Source organism: Aspergillus novofumigatus (assembly GCF_002847465.1).
Source record: "Aspergillus novofumigatus IBT 16806 chromosome Unknown P174scaffold_4, whole genome shotgun sequence".
In the NCBI taxonomy this organism is placed as follows: domain Eukaryota; kingdom Fungi; phylum Ascomycota; class Eurotiomycetes; order Eurotiales; family Aspergillaceae; genus Aspergillus; species Aspergillus novofumigatus.
The window spans coordinates 1040719-1059696 of NW_020194277.1; the positions used below are offsets into that span (position 1 = coordinate 1040719).

Consider the following 18978-nt stretch of genomic DNA (forward strand, 5'->3'; position numbering starts at 1 on the left):
CAGTTTGCCATTGCTTGGCTGTGAGACATGGATGATCGATTCTTCCCAATTGGGCCATTATCAGATTGCACACAAGGCTTGGCGGTCGGTCATCGACTTCCCCCTTTCCTTCAAGAGAGCGATAATGAAGAGCAGATACACAATGATGATGCGATGGAATGTGTCATAACTTGCCTCTGCAAAGCATGATGCAAACTGGAAAGAAGTGGAAAAAGCAAAAATGCGTCCGGAAAGAACCTGGAACAAGACCCCCGTGGACCCTTCTCTGGGTCGTATTTGTCCATCACAAAGCGCTAAAATTAAGACCAAGAACGCCATTGAGTGTCTCAGAGTTGATCAGCTGACCATGCTGATGAATTGGTATCGTGTCCAGCGCGATTGAACCATAGTGTTGTCAGAGTGGTAGGGTTGTTTAAGTGAATTCATCAAACGTTCACTGGCTTAGGTCTGGTACCGTGGCCTAGGTAGAGAAAGCCACCAGCGAATGGAGAAAATGTAGCTTCAATCTGCGACTCATCGGTGCTGACGCTGTCTGAACGGTCCCGAATATCAGGAGAGGCAGGAGATGATGCGCCAAGCTCATACTCAGGACCAGATTCGGTGGGTGTGAGGACAAGGAATTTGCTGGTCTGCTCAGGACGAGACTGGACAGGAGAGAGGACGAGGAACTTGCTGGTGGAAGTGTAGGTATACATTGTGTTTAGGACAGATGACAGCAGCGTGCTCACAACAAGTGGCTAAGATGGAGATGGGGATGGAGATATATATGTTCGACCGGTCAAGCAGACTTGCAAGAAACCCAGAGAAGAGATGGGACGATGTCTAAGGAATGATCAAGAAGACAAACCGGAACGAGATTCGGCGACCCTTTATATACATGTGAAGATACCACCCAAGACTGAATACACGAAGGAGGGGCTACTGTCGGGGGATCATATTCAGTCCACCGAAAGACGCCGATCCAGTGAGTTATCGCGTCTCGCTTGCAGGACAACTAAGCAGAGGAGCCGGGATCAAACCGTCAAACATCTCATTTGCAATTTTCCCGTCGGAAAGTGGATCAGGCATGCTGCACAAGGTCCTTCACATGATTAGAGCGATATGGATAGTGCCAGATATGGAGGGGCCAAGACGTCATTATTGGAAGATGGAATATCATCCCTTGCCCTTTGCGTCTCTTGGCCTAGATACCAACTATCCGAGGGAGCTGGACTTATCCCTATTGCCGGACCCAGTATGATCATTGCGTGTACCGTCCTACTCTGCCAAGCCTTTGCTGGATATTTCTTTGCGCAGTGCACCGCTATTAAGGTCAAATAATGTCGTTGTGCGGGTATCCATAGTTTTGGTGTTGTCCCTCACACAAGCATCAGACTGGGGCCGACAACAACCGCTCAGCCTCGGGTGATCAGCGACCAGGAAGTTAAAGCCAAGACACGAGCTCCAACTATCGATTAGACTATCCATGACGAATTGGCGGTTAGCCCTCAGCGGCAGCAACCACAGTAGATTCTCGAAAAATGAAGAAGAAAAGGGGAGGGAATCATGTATGGGGTTTAGCGTTTCCAATTCCTCGAAGCCTTTCTAAGACGATTCACGCAAATGACAGGGACAACCATTCTGGTGTCCTCTTGGCAGTTATGTGAAAGATTGCTGCTGACCACGAAGAACATTCTCAAGAGGCCACCAGGATCTGCCGAAGAACTGCGGGACAGGGTTTAGCAGGCGTAAGTATATCCCCACAAAGAAGATGTAAGGATTGAAGCCCAGGTCGCCCATGTGTATGTGTCCAGGTGAGTCCAGGATGCACCGCTGTTGAGCCATACGACCGAGGCCTGTCATAGACCTGTGCCATTGAATGAGACAAGACTTCTGATAGAGTGTCCACTGTCAATGAGCACAGCATTCAGATGGTCTAGTGACGATGTAGGATGCGAACATATAAGTTGGAGTCGAGATGCAAAAGGCGCAGGAAGGACCAGGTCACGTGCTCAGCACCCTGGGAGCATCCCGCAGGAAACAAACATCAAGAAATGATAATCTGCAACCAGGAATAGCAACCTCAGCCAGGCTCTGGTTGATTCTTCCCCTGGTGATTCCGCCTGGTCGCAGAAACCAAGAAGGAAAAATGCCTTGGCTATATTATCTACCTGCCCATTCAAACCAAAACAGCCAACGGCGGCTAATCTACGGCCATTTGCCCCTGGTTCGACCTGTGGATAGTCGCTGACTTGGCGCCCCCAAGCCTCTTTCCGCCGCTGTTACGAAAGTGCAATACTCTCTTTATGTTTGTGGCGCGGGTGCTCAGCGGCTCAACGAGGGCTTCAGGCCGGCTTTTCCCCATAGACTATCCTTCATCAACTTTTGTTGAGAGCGCCCCCAATGCTGTGCCATCTTCAGGTCCAAACTCGTCACCTTTCGGTGAGTCCGTATGTGCTCGCGATTCGAGTCGAAAAGGGCGAGTTATAGGCTGGTGTTGTTTTGCGCCGCCGAATATCTCTTCTCGAAGGATACGTTTTCTCGATGTCTAGCCGGTGGCTCACAAACTCTGTTCCAGTCATGTCACAAACAGCCGACACTGAAGGACAAATGGCATCACAATTCCGAACGGGGACAATCCTGGATAACCTACTTCAATTGATGCGGATCTAAACCAACGGTTTTTGACAGAGTCTTGCAGACATCACCAACTGCGCCTCTGGAGGTGATACTGAGATTGGTCAGATGAACGACAAGAAGCCTCGATTCTTGTGATGACAATGCTTTTCTTGCAGATTCGTTACTCTAGCCCCACCTTGTGCTTGATTTGGCCGACTTTGTTTCCATTCACCACAGAGAACCTTCATCTGTTGATGTTGATGTGGGACGGCGAGTGTGCCTACGGAGATGCGGCACCTCTGACTGGGGCAGGTGGCTCATCCTTCTGGGTATCAACTCAGCCTTGATGTGAGATGTTTCACACCAGTGGTAAAAGTCACGATCCAACAAGTCTGGCACTGATCTCATCAACCCTGATTGCGATATGCCCTCCTCCGTCGGACCTGTCTGATGATGACCTTTCCGCCCACCCTCCCTCCCTCATCAGCGGGATGGAGCACACATGACAGGAAATGAATTCCACTCAGAGTGTCCATCGATAGACGAAGAGTCACAGTCTGTCGGTTGCGTGACAATTGTCAGATGCTCAGTCGAAGCAGTATGCCTGACTGCGGCATGACAGACAAAGACAACCTGTTGGCTAGCTACCGCAACTGATTTGATAGAACGGCTACTGTTGGTTCCTCTGTCTCGCAGATGTGACCGGCCACCCCCTGGCGGGAAATGCCACAGTGTCTTTAGTATGATGTCAACCCTTTTCTCCCAATGCAGATGCGGAACTCTAAATCCACAGAGTTCGAGACCAGGGTATGTGATCGACTCCTGTCGGAGGACTTTCGATAGCCACAATCTCTCTATTTGCTCTGACTGGCAAGCGAAACTCTCAACTAGGCTGCCATCGTCGGCCGCCACCCTCTTTGATGATCCGCATAACCGCCAGTCTTGCTTGGTGTTGGGGAAACCTAGTGCAGTAGTTCTCGGAAACAAGTAAGCGTCTGATTTGCTATGTGTTCTGGAAAATGTTGGGTTAAATTTATGCAAACATGATGTAGATCGAATCACCAACTTTCACACTTAATATGTCAAGGGGCCGAAAAGAGCAAGGCGAGAGCTGCATGCGTAGTTTACTGTTCCTTGACCAGCTTTATCCCTACATGTTGTTATTTATTTTTTTAATTTTTTTCTCACCTTAGTATCCTTGTCGTTCTCTCTCACTTTTAGTCTTTCTCTTCGGGCATGCATTCCTTTACCAATTTGAGTAGATAGTGTTGTTGCGGCACAGTTTGGCCGCAGTCATTCAAACTGTCCTCTCTATCATCTTCGACTGAGTCCAAAAGCTGCCGCAATCCCAATCTTATTTAAAGGGTCATAAAGACCCGTCGAATACCTCAATCCATCATCTCAACAATCACAAATTCACTGCTCTCAGAATCTCAGTGAACAAAGCAAAACAGCTCTTCTGGAACTTGAACTACTTCTCCGAGTGCGGAATTACCCTTTGCTCAAGTGAAACGACCGATCTTCCGCGAACAACAACTCAATATCAACACTCTCTGTAACCGGTCTAACTCGAAGGCTATTTCTTCAAGATGTGCTCGCAATACTTCTACAAGTACGACTGCGGCTGCACCCTCCCGGAAGGCGACGTCGTCTACTGCGCCAAGCGAGGCACCTCCTGCACCGGCGTCAGACAGCAGATCCGACGACGAGAGGGATACAACTGCCCTGCTCATGGAGGATAGCGCTTAAAGAAGTCAGTTGGACACTCTTCTTTCAAGATACAGGGATGAGGATGAGCTGGACTGACAGTGTGGCAGACTTGAGCTCCTGCGCAATGATTGAGAGCTCGAGGGACATAATCTACGATTTCTCCATTGCGCATTGCTGCTTGTTTCAATGCATGCAGGGAAGGGGGCAGCGTCTGGGCGAGGAGCATGAAGGCATCTTAGTTTGAAGGAAGAGGAGGAAAACTATGGGAAGGATTTATGTGGTACTTTCTTTCATGCCCCATGCGTACATACACGTTTCAACTACACTCTTGTATCTCTGTTTGCTTTCCAGCTGCTCTTGTTTTGGTTGCATCTGTTACACACCTCGCAATGATCAAGGTCCTTCTGCTCCTCGTTCCAGGTCCCTTTGCCTGTTGACCAATTACCCATCTGCATCTATCTGCATCGCTTGCCTTTTTGTTTCTACTTGGATAGTCGAATACCACGCTCCTTCTGTTGCTTCTTCAAACTTGTTCCTCGTAACAGAGAGAGTACTAGCTCTCTGCAGTGCAATGCAGATCACAGAGGAAGCCATGTGGTATGCTGATCTTCAGCCATTGAAAGGCACCACAATGAAAAGAAGGCTACAGCCTGATGCAAACTAGTAAATTTTCCAGAGTGCATAGTGCTAGGAGGTCTGTGGCTTGAGAGAAGGGCATTGAGAACACTCAGGAGCCGCTCGATACATGTCTGGAGTTTCGGAATTTCGGAGTTCAAGAGATAAACAAACATAGACTATGACAAGCAGCAAGCTAGCAATTTCAGAGAGACTGCCTACCGCAATCGAGGTCAGTTTCTGATCTCAGTCACCTAGACGACCCCACTGGTGCAATATCAATTCCAGAAGACCCTGGTCTTCATGACTGGTAGATAATGCGCATCACAGGTTACATGGTTGCATTAGCAACGCAGACGACTTCAATCATCTGATGTCAAGCAACCAATCAGCGGCTGAAATCGGGTACACACGACTGAAGTTATCAGTGTCGATCTAAGCCAAAGTGGAACCAACACTGACGCAAGCACTTCACTGGGGGAACCAAAACAAGATGTTTCAGGAAGCGAAATAGTAGCGCCTACCTTGGACGCAAATCTTGGTAGGCTAAGGGAAGAGGGGAAATGGTGAGAAGAAGGGTTGCCGGCAGGATCATAGCATCATAGCATCGTGGCAGGATGTTCGTAATCATGAAACAAACATGCAAGCCTTTCAGATCAGCAGTCTTTGAGTAGTAGAGGAACGAATCTCAGAATCGTACATCAACTTGACGAGGCGTGGGGGGAGGGGCGATTTGTGTCTCTCCGTCAAAGAAAACGATCGATTTGTGGCGCATTTTCTTTGCGCCAAGCTCGCTGTTGAGTGCCTTGAAAGAAAACAAGATGCGGAGTTTCCGGTTCGACCTGCCACCAGCTTGCCGCAGTCGAGGGGCCTAGATTATCAAGCAGGCTATGACTGTAGCGCTTTCCATCAGAAACATAACAGGCATCGAGGCAATCGATCCCGATGGCGAAATTTCTCATCCTCTTCCTGGAAGACGAACAATTAGTAGACCAATGGGTGTCTCCAATGCCCCTGCACTGTTGGTGCCTGACGGTGGGTTGAAGTCAAAAGGATAAACATCTCATGGCCCGGTTGCACAGCAGGTCTCATGGCAGCCCTGAACCTTGATAGTCCTTCCAACTTTTCCAGACCACGAGTCGATAAGCAATCTTTACCGCCAGGAGTCTTCTTTCTTTCATCAAGCATGATTCTGTCAGCTTTCTGCCAGTTTCTTCTCGTATCCACGAGAACAAGTCGGGAAGAAAGTGGGTGAACCAGACTGCTGGGACAGCAACGTTTAGCGGTGTGACGGCCGTCTGCAGTAGATGTGCCCTTCCAGAGTGATCAACCAGCTCAAAACGAGGCCTACAAAGAGAGTTAACTTGGTTTTAACCGTTGTGTAACTGATATACAGCCAGGAACAGCAGTTGCCTGAAGATCGTGAGTCTGCTGGTTGTTTGACGATGTTGGGTGTTGTTGTCATCACGTGACTCAACCAGCAGACAGCCCGAGGAATCGCCGTTATGGCGTCAGACATTATTCTTGAGCGCGACTGACTCTCGTCTGCGTCATAGTCAAAATTGGAAATTGCTTCTTCACATCAAGACCAACAGATAGCTGCGCAGGTCGTCTTTGTCCGCACATGTAATGTCCATAGACGTCAACTGGAGGTCCGCCACCTCCGGTCCAGACGGGGAAGCTCTTGCTGAGCGTATCCGATCCTTCATCCACGATAGATTCCAACAGGTCGCTCTGCCCCGGTTCATCCGTTCTGTCCATGTCCACGCTTTCGATTTTGGGACCATTCCGCCGGAGCTCGAAATTAAAGATTTCTGTGAGCCCTTTGCCGACTTCTACGAGGAAGATGATGACGACCATACGTCCGATGCGTCCGAAGAGCTTGGCTCGGAGCACTCGAGTCAGTGGAATAGAACCCATCCGGAGCTCAAGGAACCCTCCTATCGCGAAGATACAGCCGTGAACCATTCCTTACGACATCCTTTCCCCGACGGGTTTCCTGCGTCCCCCTTGCGATCGCCCTTAGGCGAGCACCTCAATCCCCATTTCCTCCCGCGTGCCGGTACTCCTGGTATTCCGGGTGGAACTTCGACATTAGGTTATCACCTGATGTCGCTCGGCGGGCTCTCCGGTACTCAAACACCCCTTGCTGCAGTAGCGGGGGAAACCCATTTGCGAGCGGTTGGTCGGATTCCGGCATGGGGCTGGGGAACAGGGGTCGTTCGGAGAGACACGCCGGGATGCAGCACCAACGCGCCGAACCCGAGATCGACACCAGCAATTCGACATCCCGTCCGTCAACAGCAAATACCCTGCCTTCCCATCCCTCGGGCTCAACCAAGAACAGCGGGGAAGGCGCGACCGGGAGAAACGACCATCCATCACTTCATGCCGGGGAACACCTAGAGGACCCGGTTGCGCCGGGGCATCTACCGTTACCCCCTCGGATGCGCGAGCGCCGCCCGGAAGATTTCCAAGTTCTCTGCCATGTCAAGTACGCCGGCGACGTACGTTTATCTTTGACGGCAGAGATCCTCCTAGACTACCCGATGCCCAGCTTCGTCGGTCTGCCACTAAATCTCAATGTCACAGGCATCACGTTTGACGGCGTAGCTGTCATCGCATATATCCGTAAACGAGTACATTTTTGCTTCTTATCCGCAGAAGACGCGGACGCCCTGATTGGCTCCGAACAGCAACAGCAGCAGGAATCGGCCGGGGATGACCACCGTCCGCAGGCCCGACCTGACTCTTCCGCCTCGGCGTCCCAAAAGCGCCACGGAGGCTTGCTGCAGGAAATCCGGGTAGAAAGTGAGATCGGCCGCAAGGAAGATGGGAAGCAAGTATTGAAGAACGTGGGCAAAGTCGAACGCTTTGTCCTCGCGCAAGTGCGCAGGATCTTCGAGGAGGAACTTGTTTATCCTAGCTTCTGGACTTTTCTTATCTAATGCCCACATAATGAATTATGATTAAAGCTCAAACGAAGACATTTTTCTGAACAAGTTTAGCAAGCTTCGAAAATAGTAAATTTACTCAGAGATTGTGATACTTATTTCCTCCATTACAGTGGCTGGCCCGGGATCTATCCGGCTCTCGCGACAGTAGACTGTATCGTCGCACTGCGGGTTGCATAGCAACATCCGTTCAAATATACACGCTTAGAACCGTTCAGCGGCCACCTTTACATAACCTATGGCTCATGGAACGCTCGTTATATCATGCTGCCGAGTCAAGTCATCCGAGAAGTGAAAAGCTTCGCCATAACCGTCACACAAGGTACAGTATACGCCATCCGACCTCGATTTCTCCAAGAAACACTTCATCAATCAATATAGCTCACATTCAGCATGCTGAGCTGTCCTCTAGCGGATGAGCACTTCCTCAAACCAACATTGCCTACAACTTCACCCACCAACCCTTCCATCACAAACCAGACTCCTGAGGCCCGACCAAAGGAGCTTTCGCATCGCGAGGTACTTCTCCCAATCACAGATCCTTCTTGGAGCCGTCGTTGGTGGTGCCAGTGACCTTGTCGCCCAAGCTGTGGTATTCGCGGGTAAGTCCCTCACACTGCTTCTTCAGGGTCTCAATGTCAAGGTCCTTGGCCTCAATCTCCTTCCTAAGGCGTGCAATCTCTCCGATATCACCAGCCTGAGCGAGGCGGACAGAGTCCTTGCCGCCCGCCTTCTTGTCGCCCTCAAGGTGCTTGACGCGGTCCTCAAGGCGAAGGACCTCCAGGATCATGGTATAGGTACGGTTGAGGATGAGAGACAGGAAGAGAGTGAAGCCACAAAGGTACATGTTCCGCTGAGAATAGAACTTGCGAGCCTGGACTTCCATGCGATCTGTGCCAAGTGCGGCCGCTCTACTAATAACAAACGCATTTGCGCATACGGTCAGAACAGTCACAATGTCAAAAGCAGGGGACATTTATAACGGTGTGCTTACCCCATGGCATTGCCTTCCTTGGTGAAGGAGGCGAGCTCCAATTGCACGCGATAGACGCGGTTGACGCTGTCAATGAACAGAATCAATATGAATATGAATGTGATCTAGAAATTTATTAGTAAAGGATACATCCAAGGTTCTCAAGTTCGAGAGGTTACCTTCAATCCATACTGAAATTTCGCTACTAAGGGACTTTCCGAAATGAATGTAAACAGCTTCCGCTTGACAGTGAAAGGAAGCGGGATGATCAGGCCCATGAAGACGGCCATCTCAAATACCAGGAGGCAGAAGACCTTGAGAGAGACCAATCAGCACGGAATTCACTTCCTGTAAGGTCAATGTATTGGACACTGTAGCTGAGTGATGTCGCCGCAACCATCCAACCGGTTTAGGCTGCAATACACCCCCATAGCTCAGGTTGCGACAAAGATCATAGCTTCAAAGATAAAAGTCTACATACCAAGCTGTAGTAAAGAGTCATTTTGGCTCGAGTATTGTAAGAACGATCTAGAAGATTTTGATAGTTGTTGCACTTCCAAGGTTGCAACGGAGTCGTTCGCGAGAAAGGTTCAGGAGGATAAACAAAGCGTTAGAGAAGCTAGAAAGGGTCCCAGGGCTGTATCAGCAACGAGTTAAAGGCAAGATTGATATCCAGCAAAACTTGAAGGCCAAATCTTGAAGATTTTGAAAGCAGGGAATAGGAATGATGTTACGTATGCTAGTGCAAGAGGAGGCTGAGGTGGTCTTTTGGCAGCTTTTTTGAGGCGTGACCGTGTGAGGAAGACGTCATCACCGCTCAGATCTGCTACTTCTCACGTGATCGTCGTCCTTAGGCGGATATGTCGCTTAGTGAATCCTTGATGTCCTAGCTTGATGCATGATAAATATGTACTTTTTTTTCACATCATCCAAGTATGTACATTTATATGATGACTTCCATGAATTATATCTTAGTCTTCTATACTTTTGTGGCACCGCCCCGTCAACCCTGCGGCTCGTAGGCGTTGGACTTGTGCTTCGGCTCGAATTTGAAATCTTTATGTGCTGGACCGAGGAACATTTCCCTAGAAATAGTTGATCAGTATCGTATTCATAAGAGGTTCCTGAGCGCAGAGACAACTTACGTGATTTTGATCCAGTCTTTGTAATTAGGACTGCCCAGGAGGGTTTCCAATTCATTTCTGCCCCTCCAAGCAGGGGGTCTGTCTTGAATGTGAGGGGGAAGATACTCGAGCAGTCCGATGGGTACATAGCGATAAGTAAAGCTCAGCCATTCCAGCATGAAACGTCTTGTCGTGCCAACGCCATGCTCATCCGAACCCCAGGTATCTAGGCCGTACTTGGCGTATTTCTCGACCATGGCCAATCTTTCGGTGGCTGATTTATCGAGGTACTGACCTGCCTGAATTTCCTCGAAGACCCATGGCTTGATAATTGCTCCTCGACCGACCATGACGGCATCCACGCCGGCATTGTTGATATGGTCGTCGTAGTCATGGTGGGAATAACAATCTCCATTTCCGAGGAAAAAGACCTTGCCACCGTTTGGCAGCATACGTTCATCTGGTTCTCGAACAGTATCCGTGACATCATCTTTCTTCTCGTTCAGTCGTTTGATAAGTGCGGCGCATTCGGCGATGTAGCTCCAATCCGCCGATTTCGTATATCGCTGCTGTCTGCTACGTCCATGGAGGGTAATGGCCGCGACGCCAGGAGGGCCGATATTCAACATACCGGATTCATGACCTCCAAGAACCAAACGTTCAATAAGTTTCGTGGCATTCGGAGAGTTGTCTCTTGTTCCTGTGCGAATCTTGACTGTGATCGGGATCGTCTCCGAGACGGCATTCATACCACGGAGCATCTTCTCCAGTTTCGAATGATGGTCAAGGAGGGCGGAACCTGCTCCTTCGCGAAAAACTTGGTCGATAGGACAACCGCAGTTCAAGTCAATGACACGCAGGTTAGGGGTCAGGCGCCCCAACAGCTCTGTAGCTTTGATGGCTTGCCAAGGCTTGTTGCCTGCAATTTGAGCACCGAATCTGAGATCCTTGGAGTTGTCATAGCCCTGCACAACATCGGCTGTCGATGAGATTGTGGGCGGAAGCGCTTCGGACTCATGCGCTTTCATCAGCGCCCATTCTGATTTTTGACCCTGAATCAAAGACATGCCCATGGCCATTTCAGAATACGTAAATTGGCAGCCATAATCTATACATAGCCTCCGGAAGGGGAGATTTCCCTGCGTCGTTAAAGGCGCTAGGGCAGGAGTCTCCGGGCCAAAGTAGATGCGTCGCTTCTCTGAGGGCAAGAATGGTGGCTCGACGTAGGCTGCTCGGTTCTCTTCAACCTGGTTCTTGGTTTGAGCACCCGCTTCTTCGTCCGCTCCACCCTCTTCCAAATGCCGACCATGAAGGTTTTTCTCCAGTGCCTTCGACGTCTTGTCGAGCCACGTTAAGTATGCGTCAGATCTGGGAGTCTTTGTCTTTCTCCGGGCTACCGCAATCTTATCCTCGTTTGAAACAATGTTCACAAGGCCGTCTTCTGACGCATACGGAACAACCGGTCGAGCTTTTCCCTTGCGCTCCTCATCCTCGAGTAGGATCAGCTCTTTTCTCCCATCAGAAGTATCTCGCTCAGCCATGTGGGAGCCCACAAGGCGACATTTGAACCCATACGGGCATCTGCCTTTGGCGTCCCATATCGGACAGATGCCACCAAAAGTTGTAAGATCTTCCCGCTTATGCTCCTTCAGGTACGTTCGCAGATCGTGTTCAAAGCGACACTTCTCGTCGAACTTACAATCCTTCGGCGAGAACTCTGGACTGAAAGCTCTTGACGGACAAAGACCTTTCGCATCTTCGGATCTTCCGAAATCGCGCCCCTTGTTCTGACCGGAGGCCTTTTTCTTTCCTTTTTGTTCGCCCTCTCGTTCCTGGTAGTGAGCGGCTTCGGCCGCATCGTCGGCACTGAGACTGACCGCGCTCTCTTCAACGGGCTGGGATCGCGCGGATTTTTGGACTAGGAACCTATTATAGTCACGATTAACGGTGTATCAACAGAAGGAAGACACGGTCATGCATACTCAGCCTTGATTGGGGCTACTCCCTTCATACGCTTGGGAGCGCCGTCGCTCACCTCCTGCTCGGTGATAGAGGCGCTTTCCAATCTCTGTTTCTTGGACGGATGCTCTTCATTGTTGGCAGCAACCGCAGCGCCGTTCTCGAGCTCGTGCTTGGGCATGACCACCGTAGGTTCTGTCCGGGTAGTAGGCTCCATGTTGGCACTCGAAATCCCAAGACCGCAGCCTTTACTTCTCGCTGCTGAATATTAATCGGACCGGAGGAAGCTGTGAATCCCAAATTGAGCTTATCGGGTCCAGTTCAAGCCTCTACTGGAACGGCTTATCGAATTGGCTGGATACAAAAAATTCCAGTTAGAGACGGCGGAGATAGTGAATTTTGCATTGTTTGCATGATGGGAGGTGGCGTTCCAAAGGCGGTCAGTCTGAGCTCGGAAGGCGGTGCAGCTTGGGTGGCTGGCAATTTGTAAGCTCCAATTATGGTGAGGTAAGGTATGGACTAAGGTACGGAGTAATGTCGGGCTGTTTCTTTGGGCGGTCAGCGAGCAGAAATACACTAACATGACTGCCATTGCCTTACAGGTTCAATACCTACCTTACCCTGGTTGTTTCTTCGGAACCAGTTAGTAAAGCGATCTACGGTACAGAGTACTTGCGTACCGGTCGAACGGGTCAGTGATTATTAAGGGATCCACAAAAGTGGCCTTTCTTTTGGTTCGAATGTTTCCAGAACAATTTACTGCCTAGGCTAGTACTAACCTCTCCAGTTAGCCGACGATAGTGTGCTTATCGTTTCCGTGAAATAGAGGTCAAGCGATGTCTCTGTGGAAGTCATATGATCTGATCATCTTATGGAAAGGGATAGTAGTCAGGAAATGGTTTGATAATTCCATCAAGCCCCATCGGGGACTGTGAATGAGTACTAGGTCTCGAAGCTGACGCATCATGGAGGAAACAATTACTTACCTTTCTACTTCGGAATAAGTGGCTGGTTTAGGCAAAGCATAGCCATAAGATGGCCGAAAGATCCATAATACCTTGGATCAATACTCTAATAATAAGTATTGCTGTGAAACTGTCAGCCTTTCCAATCGCAAGCCAAAATTCAGCTAGACCGCTAGAGTATGCGGTTGATCCGAGGGAATTGTTGGTACTTTATTACTACGCAGGTACACCGATCCCATTACGTATTTAGCCATTTCTGAAAAGCATAATGCGCAGTGCTGATCATAGGTAGAATATTAGTCCATGTTCAGAGATTACCCATTCAGAGTATTGCTCAGATACACGGATTGGATCAAGGAACAATCATTTTACAATTTGATTGATATAATGCTATGCAGCAACAAAGTGATGGATGTTCAAGTACAGTTGAGAGATCCTCACTCCGAAGATCTACCTGTCCGATATTTACTCCGCGCCTCTTGCATCAAGCATGTCCAAGTGTGCGCCATTACAGGCGCAGCGAAATACATTATTGGCGTATACTCCAGTATGAAGCAGTATTGAGTTGCGAAGTCTCTAAAGATGCAGCTGATGTATCAGCTTTGTTGGCGAGACAGTATATGAAGCATAGCCTCGATGAATACAGACTACTGTGTCAATTGAAATAGTTTGAGGAATCAAAATGTCGGAGAATCAGGTCTAAATAGGATAACACGTGGCTGGACAAGACAAAATCCACATGTCTCAGTGCAGGTATCCCTTGGGACCCTTGCATACTGTTTGCCGTCCACAGTCGGTTAATCTTATCTATTATCTTGTATTCACTTGAAGTTCGGGTAATAACTAGTAAGGCATGTGGGCATGGAGATCATCGCCGAGGCAGACTCCAATTATGAGACTCTTTCTGAGACTTGGCTCAAACGACTGGACTTCGAGTAATCTACATAGATTACTTTGATCCCCAAGCCGGCCCTAATCCGTCTGCCCTCAGGGACTTTTGAACCTATGGATAAATACGTATCACCAGGTCTCGGTCCAACCTTCATTGTTCTGTCATGAGATGGTAGGCTGCCTACCTTAGAACGGACTTGTTTAGAGGGAAGGTCTGTCGAGGCCAAGGCGGACAGTAAGAAGCCACTAATTTCTTCTGTTGTGTTTCTAGCGGCGGCCAAGACAGACCTACCTTAGCACCCAAATCCGCTTACGGAGTACTGTACGAACTACCTTAGTGTATGGCTTATGCAGGAGACTTCCCCGGAGAAGATTAAGGACTCACCGTTCATGATTCATGTAGACCACTCGTCCATTGAATGAATGCGACTAGTCTATCGATAGTGCTGAGATAGAACGGCTGATGTGCTTGTCAGCCACACAAGTACTGATCAACTATCTATTAGCTGGTTATCGAGATCAGTCCTTGTGATGTACTGAAGACCAGCTTCAAGGGGAACGCTAATTCCGCTCTACAGCTTCCCCGAAATTTGTCCTCGCCATGCGAGAGGTATCGAGGTCATCATCCGTCTCGGAGTAATTCATTTTCAGACAATGATGCTGTTGATGATCCGTTGATGATCTGTTGATGTCATTAAAACCTTGCTAGAGCGGGGGACAAAGTTTCGACGAAGTCATCACTTTAAGTTACTGAGCACCTCTAGCGTTCTATCAAGGTTTCGAACCCGTTCGCCTGAACTCAAGATGGCCAGAAGCACCTGGGCCCGTGTACTCAATAGGAGAAGACGATGCACGGAAGTAGGATAACATGAGCCTTGGTCGAGCTCGAGTCTTCCAGAACTGGCAACAACACTTCCAATACTTATCGTTCATTATGAGCACGACTTGGCAACATCCATCAGCATGCACCTCACACTTAGAGTAACATTTTCCAAGGACAACGTCGATGGGAGCCCAGTGCTCGGTCTAGACAGGTAGATGGCACCTATATAAGTCAGATTGTGTACTTCTACGTGGGACCACGGAAAGCTCCAGCTGCCTCATTGCCTCCTATTTGGATGATTCAATATCTAATATGTAGTGAATAATCCAATTCTCCTCGACTCGTCTGAGCCTGAGCAGTGAAATTGAGATGCTTGCTACCTTTGCATATTGCTCTTGATGATCACTGCCTGTTAAATGGTGCTAGAGTGATGTACAAGTGTCGCAAGCACAACGTAGCTAGGGCAGTATTACGTTGGAGAGCCTGGAAAATCAAGTAACTTTAGGTTATGGCTGTAAGTTTGGCAGCTATACCAGTACATTACAGTACAGCGTCTAGGGCACCTCGGGGTTTGGGCATTCCTCAACTTCCATCGCCCGTTGATACTGCTACGTCTTAACGGTCCACTTGCTGGTAGGGCGACGATCCATCAATCAGATGTACAAATCTGTAGTTCTGTGGATCTTTCGGTTACGTAGAAGAATACCTAGACTAGCTAGTACGATTTAAATGATTCGATGTTCATGTGCTTCCCCCGTGTCCCTGAAGCCTTGGCTGCCCAGTGATGGCCTCATTTAACCTGAGATCCTACCACTCAGATCATGCGCTGCCCACCGTAGTTTCAGATTGGCTCGAGTATGAATCATGGACCCGCGTAATTTACAGGTCCTGCGCTTACGTTACGTACCAAACATGACCAAATACTACGACGTTGCCTCCCGTCCATACCGTACCGGAGGACTAAATCACTATTACTCCTCGAGACCCTTCCAGTCTGCCAGTTGTTACTCCCTGGCAAGCCATAGCTGTTGGAAGGAAGGCCATCTTCGAGTTCATTAGACCTCCTCGATCATCCTTACCATCATATTATCCCTCGTCCTTTTTCACTCAGTCTAAATTCTTCTTCATAGCATTATTTGTCTACTTCTCTGACTTTGTTTCCTCGGGGACATTCCACCTCCCGCCACTTTTCCCGAATCCGTCGCGGTTCCGCAGGCCCAGTAAGCCAGAGCGGGACGACATCCGAGGGTGGACTACCTGTGTGATCCCGCCCAAAATCGCCATCAGGAATCACTCCTTCATGCTCGGCTCATCAGAGGAAACTCTCAGTTCTCCTCCTCCTCTCCATTACTCCCCTTCTATCGCAGAATACGATCGCGCCTCTACTCGGGATACGACACCTGTCACTACCCCCTCGGGTTTGGCGTATCGTCTCGCAAACCGGACAGGGAAAAGGACTCAGGTAGCCCGTGGGCTGGAAATTCACTGAACACCGACGACACTCGTTCACCTCACCACGATCATCAATATTTTCGAACACAGCTTAAAGAGGACTTTGATTTCCCGCTCTTTTCATCCTCTCCCCTCACCTTCGGCAAGATGACAGGAACAGCTGCTCCCATCGATATCGCCACTCGCCAGACGTCAGTTTCTCCTCCGGGACAGCAGGCGTCAAATCTGACGTCTGCCCTACAGAGAGCTGGAACTGGTGAGCGAACAGGTAGTATTTCTCATCCCAGTGGCATCGGCATCAATGTCTTCAAAGCCCCGCCTCCCCGCAAGGACTCTCTCAGCACAGCCTCCGCACAATGGGGCAACGGAACGAAACCAATTTCCATGGCGGGGTCTAATCGCGATAAGCCTCGTCGGGAGTCGCTCGCTGGAAGCTTGGTTGGTGGTATGAGCTGGGGTGGTGTCTCTGTTGGAAGCTGGATACGTGACGAGTGAGTGACAGGCCTTTCGTAGAGTTCTGACGGGTTCTTGCGATTTTGCGGCACAACTCGATTTCAGTGAGCAGCATACTGACATTCCCGGTTCTTAGTATCATTATGACTGGAACCTCCCCGTTCGCTTTCGGACAATCCCCCTCTTTCCATTCCTCTTCCTATTTGCCCAAACTGGAAGCCAACTTCATGCGTGATTTCTCCTGCTGTGGCATCACTCTTCCCACTCTTCATGATCTGTTGCAGCACTATGAAGAGGCGCATGCTACGAAGTCACCTCAACAGAGTCATCGTCCAAGCCAGACTGATGGACGAGCTGCGCTTGCCGCTGCCGCGATGGCGCAGCAACAAAACCAACAAATGAACAACCAAAGTCGCGGTCTACAAGCGGACAGAGGTGGGGATATGCAGCGAAAATTGAGTCCGAACCCACCGCTTCAGCCACACTCTGACCTGGACACTATCGACGATATGGAGCTGGATGATGCTATGGGGGACAGCGATCCGACAACCTCACAATTATTCTCGACCCAGGCGCAGAATAACGCGCAAAGTGGATTCGGAAATTCTAATCAGAGAGGTCCCCAGCTCAATTTGTCCATGCTTCCAAGTCATCAGGGCTTCAAAGGCTCCCAGCCGGGAACGCCAGTTCCGTCTGGCCACCCACTCTCATTGCAGAATAATCCTACAGTTTCCTCGGTTAACACACCGACACTCATGGCGAATCCCCTCCAGAATTCACAGTTCAGAAACACGCCAGATTCTTCGGCACCTGGAACTCCTGCAGAACTCGACGAAAGCGTGATCGGTGGTTTCGGCGACTTGGGTATGCAGAACAATGCTATGCTACAGGGTCAATCGCAGTTCAGATTTGCTGGTAACAATGACATGGTGGACCTCTGCATTGACGAACCGGCGAAGCGTCTCTTCAGCCCTACTGGAGGGATCAATACTTCCAATGCGCACTTCAAGCTCAGTGGAGCGCAATATGGTCCTAACAGCGAAATCGCTCGACGAATACGGGAACAACAGCTGCTGGCAGGTGTCCCCGACACCACTGCTTTGCTTCCCAATGAAGAGCCTAAGCCCTTCAGATGCCCCGTCATTGGATGTGAGAAGGCGTATAAGAACCAGAACGGTCTCAAGTATCACAAAGCTGTAAGTGGTTCTGTCTGGAAAGTTGCGGTTTGGTATGGAGCTTTTGGTCGCTAATACTTTCGCTTATAGCATGGTCACAACAATCAACAATTGCATGATAACGCAGATGGTACTTTCTCGATCGTGAACCCAGAGACGTCAACACCATATCCTGGTACTCTCGGTATGGAAAAGGAGAAGCCGTACCGCTGCGAAGTTTGTGGGAAGCGTTACAAGAACTTGAACGGTCTCAAGTACCACAAATCTCATTCCCCGCCATGCAACCCCGATTTCCAGCTTGCTGCTGGTCGCAATCTGGCATTCGGTGGAGGTGTTATGCAGGGGCAGAACATCAATGTGGCTGGGGCTGGCCTCCCCGGTATCGGCGAAGAAGGTCTTCTATGAAGTGCTTTCTCACTGCGATATTAGCGATCTTCTATCTCTCTACGCTAATTTGACTCGATGAACATCACGGCGCTCGTTGCACTACATACGATTTAATGACCGATTCGGTGGCTTGGAGTTAATATTGGTATGAACGTCATGTCCTGCTCAAATGACTAGCGGTTCCTTAGACGGCCGTGTCATGGATTGTTAATAGACCTCTTCGGAGACTTCTCGTGGCCTGTTTTGACCGGGGTCCTGGCTCAGTCCCTGGTGAGTAAATTTCGGAATTTGTGTTGTGGCCTCCCTGAACGCCGATCAGTGCGTCTCTCGCTCAAACTCGCCTCTTGGTCTTGCTTCTACCATTTTGAGAAGGATAAGAATGCACTGGTCCTAGGCGGCATATTGGAAATACAGCTGTTTTAGGTTTTGTCCTCACACGGGTGGAGCACATCGTTCTGGGTTCGGATTGTTCCAAGCATTTCTTTGACTGGCTTTCAAAATGCAGGTGTCGAGTTCCTGGAAACAAAAGAAGAAAAAAGTCTCGGTACATGGCGTCGATTCTGTAGATAGGGGTTTCAGATTGGTTATTGCCGTTTGCTACTTTTTGTCTTTCTTGCGCCGTTATCTCTTGGTGTTGCTGGAGTCTCGTTATCCGTCCTGCGAGTTTTCTGCTGGTCTGCTTTTTTTGATAGAGTTTCTTCTTTTCTCTGCTCCTTGATTCCCATTGTGAGATTTTGGTTGTAGCACTAGGTTAACCAGGAAAAGTTTCTGAAAATAGCAAGCTGCTTTCTGTTCCGATCTCTACGTACTCTGCTGAAGTAATTGTAAATGGTTCCTCGCTAAGGTATTATGGCTAGCTGACCAGTTGGTCCCGATACTGCTGTCTACATGGTGAAACT

The 18978-nt window shown here is 49.4% G+C and overlaps 5 protein-coding genes across 5 annotated transcripts; 2 read left to right on the forward strand and 3 right to left on the reverse strand.

Annotated features, from left to right (window-relative positions):
• Positions 1–283: 283 nt before the first annotated feature.
• P174DRAFT_459988 (uncharacterized protein) lies at positions 284–695 on the reverse strand (the record flags this gene model as incomplete). The annotated part of the gene is made up of 2 exons (XM_024829828.1): positions 284–325; positions 438–695. The coding sequence occupies 2 exons, from the start codon at positions 693–695 to the stop codon at positions 284–286; spliced, it is 300 nt and encodes a 99-aa protein (XP_024682444.1).
• Positions 696–6552: 5857 nt separating this feature from the next.
• Positions 6553–7871, forward strand: mdm12 (ERMES complex subunit MDM12; the record flags this gene model as incomplete). Its single annotated transcript, XM_024829829.1, has 2 exons — positions 6553–7034; positions 7079–7871. The coding sequence occupies 2 exons, from the start codon at positions 6553–6555 to the stop codon at positions 7869–7871; spliced, it is 1275 nt and encodes a 424-aa protein (XP_024682445.1).
• Positions 7872–7930: 59 nt separating this feature from the next.
• Positions 7931–9352, reverse strand: P174DRAFT_450800 (putative BAP31 domain protein; the record flags this gene model as incomplete). The annotated part of the gene is made up of 4 exons (XM_024828968.1): positions 7931–8791; positions 8872–8975; positions 9030–9164; positions 9332–9352. The coding sequence occupies 4 exons, from the start codon at positions 9350–9352 to the stop codon at positions 8410–8412; spliced, it is 642 nt and encodes a 213-aa protein (XP_024682446.1). The 3' UTR covers positions 7931–8409.
• Positions 9353–9735: 383 nt separating this feature from the next.
• On the reverse strand, positions 9736–12404 carry dus3 (tRNA dihydrouridine synthase DUS3). Its single transcript, XM_024823421.1, has 3 exons — positions 11957–12404; positions 9996–11900; positions 9736–9935 (listed from the first exon to the last, which is right to left on the reverse strand). Exons 1-3 carry the CDS (start codon positions 12148–12150, stop codon positions 9854–9856), a joined length of 2181 nt encoding a protein of 726 aa, XP_024682447.1. The 5' UTR covers positions 12151–12404; the 3' UTR covers positions 9736–9853.
• A 3508-nt stretch (positions 12405–15912) lies between these two features.
• Positions 15913–18097, forward strand: P174DRAFT_459992 (zinc-coordinating transcription factor SFP1; the record flags this gene model as incomplete). The annotated part of the gene is made up of 4 exons (XM_024829830.1): positions 15913–16037; positions 16061–16555; positions 16654–17713; positions 17783–18097. 4 exons carry the CDS (start codon positions 15913–15915, stop codon positions 18095–18097), a joined length of 1995 nt encoding a protein of 664 aa, XP_024682448.1.
• Between the last annotated feature and the right edge of the window lie 881 nt (positions 18098–18978).